We start from the raw sequence: 15591 nt of genomic DNA, 5'->3' as shown, positions 1-15591 counted from the left end.
AATCTACTTCCAATGTTCGATACCCAGTCGGAAAAACTACGTATATCTCACTTCATCTGATAGTAATTGTAATAACAGTTCTGCACTGTTTGAATTAGCATGTATAGTGCTACACTGTCTGCATATATGGATGATAGCAACCATTACACTACTGAATCCAAGGGATTATGAAAGATAACATTGACCCGAAATCCATTTATATCTATCGTATTTGCATTTGCATGAACTGTGAGACATGTTTGGTGGTGTGATTGAGACTAGCATGGAAGCCTGGCCCACCACTAAAGCACAAAGTATTAGCTGTCAGGAGCAGGATATGTCAGTTTAATATCCTTTCTGACACAATCAGGATTGTTTCTCTCATAGCACCGGACCTGTCTGAAGTCATTAATCTTGAAAAGGCTGCAGCATGGATCTCAACAGCCAGCCGTGAAGCCTGTCTTAAAATTGCCTGAATTGCAAATTGATAATTTCTGATATAACTGCCTGGAGCGTGCTCGGAGAATACCTTACCCATGTTATGAGAGAAATTGGAAAAAGAAAGTGAGAGTCCAGCTATTCAAGAAGGGATGGCCAGATATATCGTTTTTATACAGTAGTTACACAATGGCGATTAATGCTTTAGGCAAAAGAAGTATTGTGTTCTTGAGAGGGCAACAAAGAAAAACAACGATGCTTACAATTCCTTTGTATTTTGTAGAACTGCAGTCTATTTTCAGATACAGTGATACTGACTTATTTGAGCCAGAGCCATTTGCCAATCATCTGTTTCGATCGGGTTCAAAATGAACACTTGAACAGACAACCCCAGCTGCTAATATCTGTGTGTGATCCAGATGCCTTGAAAAGGTCAACAAGGCAGTGAGAGGTCACGTGAGGCATATCCTCAACTCCTCCACTAATAATCTCAGTGACATTAATATGCTGCTGTTATTTCCACCAGCCTGTGATATAACCAAATGTGAACTTTGGTTCCAGGTTCAATGAAGTCAGTGCCTTTTTGAAAATGCAGACTTCACCAGACCACAGTTTAAAACTCTAATAATTAAGTTAAATTAACTTGAGATACATTGGTTAATTTGGCTCAGCTTTGTACAACATGATAGTACAAAAACAAATAATAATAATACAGATTATTTTTATAATTATAGAGTAAAAGTTCATCTTTGATTATCCTATCTCTGCCCAGCACCTCAAATTCAGATAATTCCTTCATTTCAGGAAAGTAATTAGTTTACACTTTCTGACAATCACCTTAGGTCTGCGGTTAATTTCTTCCTCATAAAACCAGCTACGCTAATTAGCTTGAAAGAGTAAAAAAAACTAAAGAGGGTACAATATCTCTGGAAATGGTGAGATGTGCTTGTGTCGGTTGCAGATGGGACAGTTTTTCTTTATTTTTTTTACTATATCAGTTCCAAATCCATTGTTTAAACTAAAATCAAACATCCAAACAATAATCTATGAAGTAAAAGCTGATGGATACATTAGAAGTGATGAGAACATTTGTATTAGAAATTGATTTGATGGGAATTTCTACCTGTCACCAGGACGGGGGAAATAATCACGTGTATGATATACTCGCAGAAGTTAATTCGTTTCTTCTTCTTGGTGGAATTTTCCCTCCTTTTGCTCGCTGAGTATAACTATTCTAAGACACATTTCTTTAATTATGAAAGAAAAGTTTTCCAAGATGAGAAGAGGTTTGAAAAGAAAATAACGAACGCAGATAAACCAACTGCTTTGAAGGTTTGTGGGGGAGGAAAAGAAGAAGAAAAAAACTTGAAAACTTATCTGTTGAGGGAGGAACGATAAGCAAAAGTTCTTTTTGTGTCGTGCATATAAATACGTCAGTGGAGTGAAGCCATCATCCCCCTGTTGTTGCTCTTCCTCATCCTGACACTGAACCCCCTTTCTACTGTAATTCTCATCAGCACTGCCTCGTCTGTGACGCCTGATCTACGAGAAGCTGAGCAATGTGATTTGGGGGCGCAGACATGTTTTGAAGAGACCCAAGTTTCTGTCAAGCTCTCCCGGTTCCCATATTGAAATGAGGATTCACATATTCAGAATGCAGCACTGTCCCAACTAAGCCCTTTCTCTGTCTTATTATATTACGACTTGTCGGGCCTTTTTCACCGCCACGCTCAGTTCATTATCCGGTGTGACACATCATCCGTTTTTTCATAGAGTCCTAGAGTAAGACCACATCAGGCCCAGATCGCTTCAGAATGATTTCCTAGCCACATCTGCCTCGATGACAAGTTAACGGCAGATAACGGATCAATGATGACGTCTTGGGGTGTAGGACTGACGAAGGTCAGAGTCCTACTTGGGAGTGTGTCGGAGGAGAAGAAGAAGCCATGAGGCCCTCCTTCCTAGCCTCCTCCAGCCCATCTGCTCTCTCATTTGTCCCTTTCATCCGCGGGGTTACGACCGTCGGTCGGGCCGGGCAATTATCCTCCCGGAAACCCCATCGTTCCAAACCGAAGCCAACCGCTTTTAATTGAACCCATAGCTTTTTAATAGCGTTGATCTAGATATGAATTTGTGTGTGGGCAGGGGGTTGGGGGATCGACGTGGCTCATCGTAGCTGCGTCCCATCCATCAACCGGGGGAGGCGCAGGCTGTCCCCCTCCGCCGCGGCTCCTCTCAGAGGAAGCCGAGGCAGGAAGCGTGCTCTCCGCCTTCCATTAGCGGGCGCGGCACCTCCGGCAATCGCTTTATTCAAATGGGCCTCGTGCCGTATCCCTGCCCAATCAATGGCATTTATCTGCTCTTTGAAAGGAAAAAAGGAAAGGGAAGAAGAAAAAAAAAAAGCAGATAATGGAATGAGACAGCGGAGAGGGGCCTGGGAGTCACTGTGCCGCTTCGCCCCTCTCGTTTGTATGGAAATAGCACGTCGCAGTGTTGATTACATGATTAGCAGGGAGGCGGTGTCAGGGTTGGGGGGGGGGGGGGGGGGGGGGGGGGGGGGGGAGGAGTGGGAGGGAGGGAGGGAGGTGGCAGTCCCACTGAAGGGCCCCTCTGGGTCAGATGGCAGCGTGCCCGGCTGATGAGGACGGGGGCTGGCGTATGTGTGGCTGCATAAACGGCCGGGCGAACGGCCTTGGCCGGGGTTAGCATACGACGCTAGCGCAATTAACCGCGGCGAGGTGCGGCGACAGCTCCCTCCAGCAGAACGGCCGGGAGGTTCCCCTCCGCGGCGTCTGAAAGCCGGGTACACAGAGGCATGGCGTCGGAGGGAGGAGACGGGGAGGTAAGGGCGTCGGAGATGTTCTGGGACGCCCACCAGACATTGTGATCCCAGCACCATCTGCTTGTTTGAGTTGATGTGTTTGCCGGGTGAAGAGGACAAGCATCTTTCCTGAAGTCGAGAAGAAGATGATCCTCTTTGCAGTCGAAGCCAAGCGTGAAATGCTAAACCAAATGCTGACAGATGGTTGAGGCGTCTCTCTTCGCAGATGGATCGTACGTACACATAGTTAACATGGCTGTTCACCGCAAAACTTTGAGAGAAGGATTTAGGAAACAAACAATGTGACATTGACCCTGTAAACATGTCTTGGGAAATGAGCTGGTGTAGTTGTATGCCTGCTGCTTCAATTTTGGAAGGAGGAAATCGGAGCCTTTATCAGTCAACATGACAATGACCTATGTATTATCAATTAACAATGGTTCGTAGACAGACTTGTAACTGATCAATACAGGATCAAGATTTAGAATAATGTGGGAATCAAAAAACGACTTACATCGGAGCCTTGACTACGACTGTTTTTCTCTAAATGAAGGCTCCAAAACCATTTGTGCTTTTTTGTGTTACTTTATTAGCCATATTTCGTTTCATATAAACGTATTCAAAACGCCGCTTAAACTCTCTTTCAAGGCTTTGTACAGAGCTCCTCATTCTTGCTGTGAACTGCGCTGGCCTGACTGGAACCAATGCCTTCCTTCGCCCACCAGTGTGACACACGCCTCGGTGCTTACCTTGGAGTACATGGCCCCATTCAGGACCTCTCCGTTACGGATCCAGATGATGGAGGCGGCAGGCTTAGCGTTGTCGGCGTGGCAGGTGAGGTTCAGCGGGTCTCCGGCCCTCAGGCTCACCACGGGACCACCGCTGATCACTGGGTCCTCAGGTGGAACTGCAGAGAGAAAGGGATTATGGGTGATGCATGCGTTCGCCGTGTTGGAGCCCCCACTCCAAGAGGTTTCAGGGTAGTTTGTTTTGGGTATGTGCTGGGCATTTGAGATAAGAACTTTATTCACGTCGTTGAAAAGAAAAGTAACTAGGAATGTTGAATGTGACCAGGTCTGTTTATTTATTTGGAAGGGTTTTGTGCTGCTGTGGGTTGGTAGAGTTTGAGACCGCGCCCTTGAGGTGAATTGGCTAAACCGTTTTGTTCTTCAAACGGTTTATGACGTGTCTCCCAAAACATACAACAAAACAACAAAACGTTCTGGGAGGACTGATGCACCTTCCTCTCTCTGCGTGAATTTGAACCATCTTAACAGATTTCAAAATACCAATGATTTCTCAGGCAGCATCTGATCTTGTATACTAGACCATGTCAGTATATTGTGTGGACTGAGAATGAAGGACAGCATTATGCTGTAACGGGCACTCTGTGCTATCCACAATGTACACAGGTTACAGTCATTGACACCTGGTGTGAATTTGAATGTAAAGGCACATGAATGAACACAACTGACGTCACTGAATCTGTGAACTGAGATGTGCCATCGTCAGAAAGGCATTTGTCTCACAATTGACAGATAGAGAGCGGGAGAACAGAGGGAGGAGAGAATGAGATAGAGAAAAGGGAGACATCTGAAGATGGCGGCACGCAGGGCCTGAATGGTACTGATTACAATCTCTTTTTTCCCTTTTAACCTCACACTGATCACCCTGTTTTTATTCAAACTCCAGTGAATTATTGATTGGCCTCCACACTCAGTGCAGAACTGGGGCAAGATGAAATCAAAGGCTGTCGACAGCTGGCATATTTGCCTGTGAGTGTGTGCGTGTGTTTATGTGAGTGTTTGTGTGTGTGTGTGTGTGTGTGTGTGTGGGGGTTATGGACTTGTGAAATAATCTATGTGTACGAATAACGCAGGTGACCCTGGAATACTGTATCATTCATGTTTGTTAGGAGAACAGTCTAGATAGATGGAAATGTGTACCTCGTAGTAGTTGCAGCAGAGATTGAATTAGGCTGAACAGGGACAGTTTAACTATGTGAAATTGGATAGGGATGATTTTCTTCTTTCTACCCAGTGATCCACTGGTTGGCTTTCAGTACAAAATGAAGTCATTGGTTGTGATGAAGTAATGTACTTGGTTGGGTTTCAATAAATAATTAATTACTGACAAAGGTCCAATATTTGTACGTTTTTGCCTTTCCTCAGAAAACATCACTGACCAAGGAAATGCAGGTTTTCAACTGTACACTTGCGCAAACCAAGTGGCCGAGTCATTCTCTGAAACCTCAACGGAGTCTTTGCATCAAAACATCTCCGATATCAATGTGTTGATATCCCACACAGGAAGTGGAAATGGTCTTTCGTCTTTTCCTGCATTTTTGTCATTGAAACAAGAGGGAAAACTGCGGTCTAAATCAAACCGAGCCGTCCCCGGTCTCCGCTGATGCCTCCACCTCTCTAACAGGGACGGGCCATTCCAAACCTGAGGCTTAAATACGGGTGTCACAGTATGACAACGTGTGATATGGCAGGGGTTCCCAATCAGGGCTTAGATGTTTCCTTGTTCCAACACACCTGATTCAAATGAATGGTCGTTAGCAGGTTTCTGCATAACTAGATAACGACCCATTCATTGGAATCAGGTGTGTTGGAGCAGGGAAACATCTAAAACATGCAGGGCAGGGAGGCCCGAGGACCAGGATTGGGAACCCCTGTGATATGGTACAGCAGGGGAGCTTTGGAAAGTGTTGACAAAAAAAGAAGCCCCCCCCCAAAAAAAACAAACACTGGGCTGGTTCACTCTGAGAAGAGACCCAGGCCCAGTTGAGCCTGAGCTGAACTCTGTTGCGTTACAACTGAGGCTCGTCAACACACCCCGCAACCCGACACACACTTTGCACCCTCTTCTCTCGTGGCGTCTCTCAGAATAGCTTTGTCGAGTGAAAAACGGCTGTTTATCTCAATCACACTTTTTTTTGTTACCGAGGCTTCATTCAAATGCAAAAGGAGGAGCTGAACAACTGCCTCCAGGTCAGCATTCCAAGGTGAAATTCTGAGCCTTTTTCGCTGATCTCGGCAAGTGAATGCAAGAGATATGCTACAAAATCATATCTCTTGATCATCACCTTGTGGTGACCATGTATGCAAGTACAAAGTGTAAGATTATGTTCACACGTATTCTGGGAAGCCCAGACGCATGGCCTAACATACAAGTTGGCCCATCAACACCCTCTTGCTATTAATAACGAATGCAAAAATGAACAGAATGTCAGGAGGAGTGATGGAGCGATGACAGTTGATTCTGGAGACCCAAACGTTATTGGCTTGCTGTCAGCGCTCACTCAGTGCGGCTGAAACATTAATTAATTGTCAGGAATGTGAGTTGTGTGAAGCTCCTATAGTCTGATGGGGCAAATTGAATGGAAAAACCATCCAGTTAGGCTGTCTCTCAAAGGGTCTGTGATAGACGACAGCAGAGACATGCATATTTAATATAGGGCAGGAGGCCTTTTAGCCAGCCTGGAATATTATTGTATGCCGCCACACGTTTCAACAAGGAAAACCTTTGAAATCTCAGTGTAGCATGACTGCCTGAAAATATAAACTGGCCTCTCAGATGTGGGCTGAAAGGACTGTGATGTCACTAACGAATTGTCCCCATTGATTCGCGGCTGGAGCTTTTGAGGTTTGTTTTTAAAAGGCAACCCTATGCTCTCGACCCTCGAATCACCCACAAGTTTCTTTGCCTGCGACGGGGTCTGCGTCTGTGCCACCCTTCAAACATCCGTACTCGGAGCACTCTGGCAGTGCGTCGCCGAATGTTGTTTTGCTTTCAGGTGGCGTACTGAGGAAGACGGCTGCTCATGCATCAAGTGTAGATGGCGAGGAGACAAACAAGAGAGGGAGAGGCACGCTCGGCTGCCTCTGAACGCAGCCTTGCTCTTCATTTCCTTCCACGTGTGTGATGGCTGTCACAGGGACGACGCGGGGCTAGCACGGATGTAATCTCCCTGCTAAATGAATGGCAGAAGGAAGCCTGCTCTTAATCTGACCTCCTCGGGATTGCATGCGGAGTCCCCCTCATCCGACAACACACGAGAAAAAGAACCACGCTCCTCATGCGTACGCGTGTAAGCAAGGAACAGTATAATCGGAAAAGAGTCTTTTTAGCGCCCTCCCCTCCCTTTTCTCCCCAGCCCTGGCCTGGTGAAGCCATCTCCATACGAAACTCTGTCCCTGGGGCAGGGCCGTCTGACAACTACACAAAGGCCTCCAAACTCCGCCAGCCATCATCATTACAGGCCTGTTTGCAAACTCGGCAGGCCCTAATGGTTCCAAATTAGCGCTTTACTGCGGCCACGCAATAGATTTCTCCCGAGTTGTCCGGTGAATGTCTCCGATTGATCGCTCCTCTTTAATTACAGAGCTGGCAGTTCCTCCTCCTCCTACTCCACTTAAGGGGATGAAGTGAGACTTTTTTCGAACACTCACAAACAGATTCACACAGGGTGCCACAGTCTCACAGTGTGTCGCTGAAGCAAACACACACACACACACACACACACACACACTAAATCCTCAAATCTAAACCCACAGAAACATCAAACCACCAGAAGACCAAACAGCTCCCCAGAGGGGGTCGTCCATGCAGGCCTCCAAGTTTCCTTCTTTTCTTTTCCTCACCTTGACGGAGTGGCCGAGGTCACGCCGTTCTATCGCCCCCCCCCCCCCCCTTGTCATTCAAGCCATCTCGGGAATGACAGTTCATTTCGCACATCGAAGCCATGAGCGCCAATTTGGGTGAGTGTCGACGAGGGGAGGAACCCTGTGTCCCTCTGTCACAACTTACATCAGCTCTCCCTTGCACCTCCGCCGAGAGATGCCACAGTTCCTTATGAGGAGCCGTGTGGTCAAATGGAATCACCAACACCCGCATCCTGCAGCAGATAAGGCCTGCATGTTTCGCCCGTCCACTCCCAGACGTAGTTTACCGTTATACAAAAACAGGACAAGCTCTAGGGAGACAGAAACGGCCAGGTCAGTGGGATTGGTTTTCAGTGAGATCATTTACTTTTAGTGCATAATCAAAGTTATCTATAAATGACACTGAGCCATATGGATTTGTAATTAACCCAGAGGTACTGGGCAGTTAGTCTGTCAACCACAGGAGGTGCCTGAATAAACCTTGGGTGTGAACCTGTCCCACAAGACATTTCAATATCCCCGGCACCAGTGAGACGCCATTGCTTGATGCTGGCATCGTAATTGGGAGGGGAAGTCTATCAGTAGTGAATTTGGCTCTGGACCTGTGAGTTATTAAGAGGCTCACTTGGGCTGATGAGCATTCTCCAAACAGTCTCTAATCCTACATCACCAAAAAAGCCTTTGTACAGAGAGTTTCGGTGTGTGTGTGTGTGTGGGTGGGTGGGTGGGTGAGATTGGTGAAGGAGGTGTATCGATGGATTATGGAGGAAAAGCAATTTGGAGGTAAGTGAACGAGAGGGGTCCCTCAGAAGAGGAGGAGAAGGGGGGCTGCTGATATGTCTGGCACAGCGACGAAGGCCCTGGAACGGCCGTCTGTTTCAGAGGAACGCTCGCGCCTGCCGCCCGGAATGCGACGGCTGCGCGGCGTCTTGCAGGGCTGGTGATGGATCGGTCCGGAAACACTCGGAACAGAAATCCACACCGGCGAGAGAGAGAGAGATGTTTCCAGCGTATGTGCGAGACAACCGACACACGCGGGTCACTGGCCCAAAACCACAGGCCCCCTTCAAACGCTGTCACCAGACACCTGTTTAAAGGATGGAAGATTCTGGAGCTGACACACACACACAGCTCCTTGCATGCTAGCAACACATATGTGCACACAAACAAACACAGCTTCATTTGAACAGATTTGTGCCTGTCTGATATTTGCCCCGTCTCAGAAAAAACAATGAAACGGGAAAAGACGCAGGCGAGATTCGGTTGAGGAGTCGTATCAGGTAGACGGCAGTACGCTGCCCGCCCGCAGAGGGGTGAGGGACAGGGAGGTTTTCGGAGAGATGGAGGGAGGGGGGAGGTGAGGAAGAGGAGTGGGGAGATGCCAGAGCTGTCAGAGCCATGCGAGGCTGCTTCCGTCATAGCGCAGCCATGTGCAGCGCCAGAAGCTGCTCTCCACAGATTGGGAGGGCACTGACATTCCCTCTCACCACCCGGCGACTGGAGACTGTTTGCGTGTGTGTGTGTGCGTGCGTGTAAAGGTGGATGTTTCCATCTATTTGTGCGAAATCCAAAAAGAGGGCTTTTAAAATACAGGTTGTTGTATATATATGTATACATCAATCATATCTACACAATCTTATCTACACAATCCAAACTGGTCCCCCTTTGACCATGAAAAAAGGCTGGTTCCTGTGCCAATCAGTCTCTTGTTCCAGATTAGGTTTTTTCTGTCAACCATTTTCTTTTAACAACTTGCCACCAAAGTAATTTGCACGCTAATGTCAACAAAAGACAAAAAAAGATGCGAGATAGATCATAACAGTCTTTCAAAACACAGCTGTGAGTAAGTGATGGTCCCATCCCCTCCTGTTAAAACACTCAAACAAACAAAACACTCATCTAACCTGCAATCTGCCAGTTGTTAGCATACAGCTGTTCCTCGATCCACAGTCTATATCAGAAACGTTCTCATTCCGCCTCCAATATCAACAAAATAGACTAGTAATGAACTCCCGAGCAGTGTTGACAGAAGGTAACGCGTGTGTGAGTGACATATTTCTAACTGCATTACATGAGATAAGAACAGCTCGTCTTTCGCTCCTTCAGTTGAGATGGTTGGCAACACCCAAATCGACTGTAGTAAGAGACAAATCGGCTGCATACATGGAAGGCACAAAAGCAATTTTTGGTCTCTGAACTGCTAAATGAGGTGTGTACAAAAAATCCCATTCTAATATTTTCTCAGATTGGGGCATGCACAGTGTAGGAGACCCCATTCAGATGGCGGGAAAAGTATGAGAGGAAGAGAGAAAAAGAGAAATAGTGGAGAATGATGTGTGAATGAAAAAGTACCCCTATTAATTAGTGAGAACAATGAAGTGAAAGTCAATGGAAGTCAATGACTAAATGAATGTGATGCAGCTAGCGGGACACACAAACACACTTCCATGGACAGACATGAATAGAGATGGAGCGGAGGAATGGTGCTGCAATCGCATTTACTTTTTCCTGTCAATTCAAATCCTCGGAAACTCCTTTCTCCACTGTACACATTGTCCTCAAACGGAACAAAACCAAACAGCCACTGCACATCTCGTTTGTTTCCATGCATCAGACTTCACTGTCAAAACAAAAAGAAAAAGAACACAAATGATTTGACAGTCTAATTGTGTGGGCCTGCCGCCAGAAGACCACGGTTTGTACTGAGAATCATATAAGCAATGTTCACTCTCACATCAAATCAAGGATAACAATAGAGGTACTTTTCTTTTTGACTCTTGACACAAAGAAAAGGCAGATCCCGTTTTGTCCCCAGTGTGTGCTGTGGAGTCCCTCACTCCTCACCTCGACTGAATGACGACATTCCTTTTTTTTTTGGTGCCCAAAATCAATCATCCCCCATGCAGGAGACAAAGTGAGATTTAGGACCAGAGGTGAGCATCACACGGCCAATCAGAGACCTGTAAGATCTCAAATTTGGTTTCCTGCATCCCGCAGAGTGCAGAAAGGAAGCTGTTGACCCCTCACACTGAGCAAGAATAGACTGGAGAGGAAGAGGAACGTCTGTTGACCCCTCACACTGAGCGAGAATAGACTGGAGAGGAAGAGGAACGTGCACGTTTTCTTCAAACTTGTTTTAATTAAACGTATGAAAAAGAAAAACTAAGGGAAAAGTGAGGAGTCCTTGCTTGTCTTTGGCTGCTCCAAGGACACCAGGATGTGTTTATCCAATAAGATAGGCTTGTTTTGTCTTGTCTGTCAGTGCAATCATAATTATAATCAAGTAATCTGAGAGCCTATGGACTACTGCTAAGCTGACAAACAAGATTTAGGACTGTCAGATATGCTGTGATGTGGGTTACAGTCAGCCTTTTCATCCTATTACAAGGCTGTTTCAATAGCTGTGCAAAAGTAATTATTAATTATCTCTCGAGCTAATGAAAAACATATAAAAAATTATTCTGGGGACTGAATCCAGAGTTCAGAATCTTCCATAAAGTAAATATTTTCTAATGAGCATTTTTTTTTTTTTTTTACCGTCAATTAGCAGGAAGTGCTTATGAATTTGTTCGGCCTTGTGGCATTACTTTGCATTTCTTTAATGACGTTTTCATCACACAGTGCATCAAATTTGTCCATTCAAGTGAGGGCTACGGCTCCACATTAACGAACGGGGTTACTAGGAGCTGGGAAGATCAACTAGAGAGAGGGAGATGAAAAGCTGCTGCTTAACGCTAAGAAAGGAGAAGGCTGTGAGGGTTCATTCGAAGACATGTGGAGAGGGAATGTCAATTATCACTTCAAATGTCAACAACAGAGTCAACATCAGGCATCGGCTCAAAATCCACACCACTCCTCTACGCCTGTCTCTCAATCGTTTTTATTTTTTAATGTATTGCTATTTCTTTATTTTTCCATTGAGATTGTTTTTCCATCTCCTTTTCTCTTACGTGCAGTAAATGTTAACTGCTTCTAAAATAGATTTATTTGGTCTTGCATGCTTTTAAAAGGCCAGAGACGTTAATATGGTGGCTTTGTGTCCCTTCAGTCCTTTTGTCCCAAAGCAAGGCAAGCTCATGGACAGCTCATGGCTAGCTGCGGATATATAATTAGCCTCAGGGGGACCCTGGACCATAACCCCTCACTTCACACCTTCATGCCTAATTCAGCAGTCCTTAGACCCCTTAGCCCCCAAAGGTGAGAATGGATCCCAAGACTGTACTCAGATAAGGTTCAAAGTTCAAGGATCCTTTTCGGTGGGGCCGTTTGCTCCAGAGTTTTGGTGTGTGTTGTGGCAAGTTGATCCAGAGGTTGCTATAAATGTTGCTCCCTGGTGATTTTTCCTCCCTTCTATATTACTGTACTGGCGTCAGCACCGAATTCAATCGAACATTGTACAGTACTGTAGGACACTTCCAATTCATCAAAGAATTCCTAATAATCTGAAAGTAGAAACAAAGCTATTGTAGACTTAATTTTATTGGCTAAAACATTTATAATAATGGCAGTTCCCTTTTTTCCCTCGGGGGGGGGGGGGGGGAATGTTAAACATTTCAAGGACAAACGCAAAGCAATGTTATGAATTTCAGCGCCCCTCTTCCAACCCTTACCTAAGAAAACGACAGTATCGAAATCCGGAACATTTTGGGTCTGTGGATTCAAGCCGTAAGGAGACCGTTTCCAAGCCTAATGCGGCAGGACAAAGGCGAGTGGCGTTGATGAACCGTTCTGTTGTTTGGGGAAAGCGACAAGGGTGCACCAAGGCATTCCCATATGCACACAGTATATTCATACTAGTGGCTGGAGGGAGGGTCTGATGTTTTTTTTTAGATTGATTCATCTGTCGGGTGAGAGAGAGGCAGAGGCAGCACCCTGGCGTGGATCATCCTCATCTCACATGCCCATGGAGCCACTCTGTCACCAGTGGTGGGTAATTGACAGCTTTGAGTTTGCCATGACATGGGGCCTTGCATATATTTATTCCATTTGTTTATTCCATTACCTTGCATGCGATTCTGCCCGGGGCTCTCCTTTCCAATGTGTTCAGAAGTTGGGGCGGCTAGGCAGGGGATTAAGCAAACGTCTTTTGGCGGGATGATAAGTTGGTTTACCCCTCAAACAGCCATTGAGGAATAGAAACAAATGATCTTGGTTGCTTATTGATGATTACTCATTTCAATGGCGTCTTGGAAAGACGGTACCTTTTCTTGCTAAGTAACTAACTGTGCTTGAGACGGAATGAGACTGCGCTTGAAGAGGGAGGACAGGATAGAAAACTTTGAAACAGTTTCCCGGAGCACGCTAAGCTAGGATAAGGAATCCGCCGCTAATTGTGCAACTCAGCCCCCTGAGCTAATCTACCATCGGGACCTCAATTTATCAGCTCTAATTCGGATAGACCTCTGAAATTGAAGTGGGTAGCGGAAATGCACTGTAAATTATTAGTGCCTCTTCTCACTCCTTGATGCCTTGATCACACTTTATGAAAGTAGATCAACTTTGCAAATGGCCCGAGGTACGGTGAGGAAGTGGGCTGTGAAGCCGCCGTTCCATAGACGCCCTCTGACTCTCATTGAATAACTTATAATTGTTTGTTCATATCATTTTGCGGAAGGAAGGCACGGGGGGGGGGGGGGGGGAGACGAGACGAGACGAATGGCGGCCCGGTGTCACTTCCTGAGCTATCACCCCCCCCCCCCCCCCCAGCCTCCCCTTCCTCCAGCCACCTCCTCCCCCTGCAGATCGTTAGTTTCACTTTTCATTAGCGACAGATCAATAAGGCAGATCAGCCGCTCGTGGCGAGGACACTCCGGAAGGCCAACCGTGCCCCCTCTCTGCCTGCCCACCGCCCCCCTCCCTAGCCTGCCCCTCACCCCCCGCCCTACCATCCCACCTCCTTCACCCCCCCTCCCTGCCGGCCCCCCTCCTCATCCCCATCTCTCCCTTGTGCTCTGCTTCAGTCATGGACTCGGGCTCTCCGCCTCCCCCCTCCCCCCTCCCGTGCCTGTCCACCAGTACCAGAGGGGTGGAGGAGGCTGAGGACACTGAGAACTGGAAGTAGAGGAGGGCGAGGGAAATGGGGATGGTGTGCTAATGTCGCCCAATGAGGCAGAACTGGCCAAGCTGAATGATAACCCAATAAAGTTTAATTAAGAACCAGTAACCTCTCAAGCTTAATAATAACGATGGCGGCTGGATGTGGAGCAGGAAATTAAAGTGGGGACATTAGAGGACTGGCGGGGGGAAAAAAAGTTTCGTGATTCCTTCCTGTGATAGGGATGCTGATGTTAATGTTGTAGTGGCTTAGTGTAACAAATTGCGTTTGTGTGAGTGTGTGTGTGTGTGTGTGTGCGTGCGTGGAATTGTGGACGTGCGTGCGCGTGCGTGCGCGTGCGTGCGCGTCAGAAGGATCCAGACTCACCCAGCACGGTGAGGCGGGCGGGACGTGACCTCATGGCGGCCTGGATAGCCTGGCACTCGAAGACGGCATCGTCCATCAGCTCCACGCGTTGAATACGGAGATGGTGTTCCCCGGAGCTGTGGTCTCCTATCACTGTGTACCGAGGATAGCCTGCAACGCAACCAGCATCTTGTCAGGATCTAGCGAACGGTGTCGAGGACCCTAAACACTGGCAATACAGCAAACCACAAATGGTGCTTTAAAACACCGGAAACCCCTCTGTTTCAATTCAAGGTCAAATATGACAGGCCCTTTATAGGCACAATCATGTCTAGAAACTAGACTAGTTTACTTGACTCTTTAATAGCTTCTGCACAACCTTTGGGCTGATGGATGAAGAGTGTCACCCAAGTCAAAACAAAGGAATCTATGAATTTTATATAGTAAATGTTGCCATGGTATGGATAAAAGGTGGTCCTATGCAGGTCGTTCAAAAGCCTCAAATTTCAGACGGTACAAAGATGAGGGATTAAAGAGTTTTCTGTGGCGAGGAGAGCAGATAGCGTTTTTTGTACGTTTTATTGAACTTTTTTTTTTTAACTTTTTTTTTATTGCAGCAAAGAACAGAATCAGCGGGAGAGTGAGATGTGCTTCAGTGGCACAGTGGTGAGAGATTTATGGTTTAATAAAGCTGGAAAAAGAGAGGTATGTCCTAGAGACCGGACCGTTTTACGGCGCAGCTGAAAGTCTGATGCCTTGCAAATACTTCCCTTTAACGGTTATCGGATTATGCATCGCAGGTGTGCCGAGGAGTGCACGTGTCCATGGGGGAAAGTAAACACGGGAAAGGGACATCTACTGGATGATTGGGAAGTTTTATGGAACGTTTCCTCGGTTCTCAATGCGAGGCTTTGAACCCTTCGAAGACTCCACCGCTCTAACTATCGGAGAAATGTAAAATATTGGAGGCATGCAGATTTAAATGAGAAGCTCTCTGCGTGAAATGCTGTAAAAACGCTCCGGTATTTCTCAGCAAGATTGCTTTCTCCTCCCAATGTTCAACTGTAATTGATCACTGATGAGAGATACTGATAGACTGCAAATGGAAGGCTACAGAGCAGAACTGGAACTAGTGGGTTTAAACTACTCTATCCCATGATGTGCTTTGCCAGACCGAACTTCTCTGACGAGATACTCCTACACTTCTTCTCTCACCACCCAAATGTCGGGAAACGAGAAAATGAGGAGCACGGCTGGAATGCGGCCAACCAACGTCCGGTGAA

General features: G+C 46.6%; 1 protein-coding gene across 1 annotated transcript in view; it reads right to left on the bottom strand.

Moving 5' to 3' along the window:
- kirrel3b (kirre like nephrin family adhesion molecule 3b) overlaps positions 1 to 15591 on the bottom strand; it is a 139509-nt gene that overhangs the window by 30361 nt on the left and 93557 nt on the right. Inside the window, exons 3-4 of the mRNA XM_084674956.1 lie at positions 14330 to 14479; positions 3988 to 4145 (exon numbers count right to left, since the gene is read on the bottom strand). Coding sequence (XP_084531082.1) covers positions 3988 to 4145; positions 14330 to 14479 — 308 coding nt within the window. The remainder of the gene's footprint in view (positions 1 to 3987; positions 4146 to 14329; positions 14480 to 15591) is intronic.

This window comes from Hypomesus nipponensis, chromosome 15, assembly GCF_054491055.1.
Source record: "Hypomesus nipponensis isolate SF chromosome 15, ASM5449105v1, whole genome shotgun sequence".
NCBI classification, from domain to species: Eukaryota; Metazoa; Chordata; class Actinopteri; order Osmeriformes; family Osmeridae; genus Hypomesus; species Hypomesus nipponensis.
Note: the sequence above shows the minus strand (reverse complement) of the source record. Positions and strands in the feature narration are given on the sequence as shown.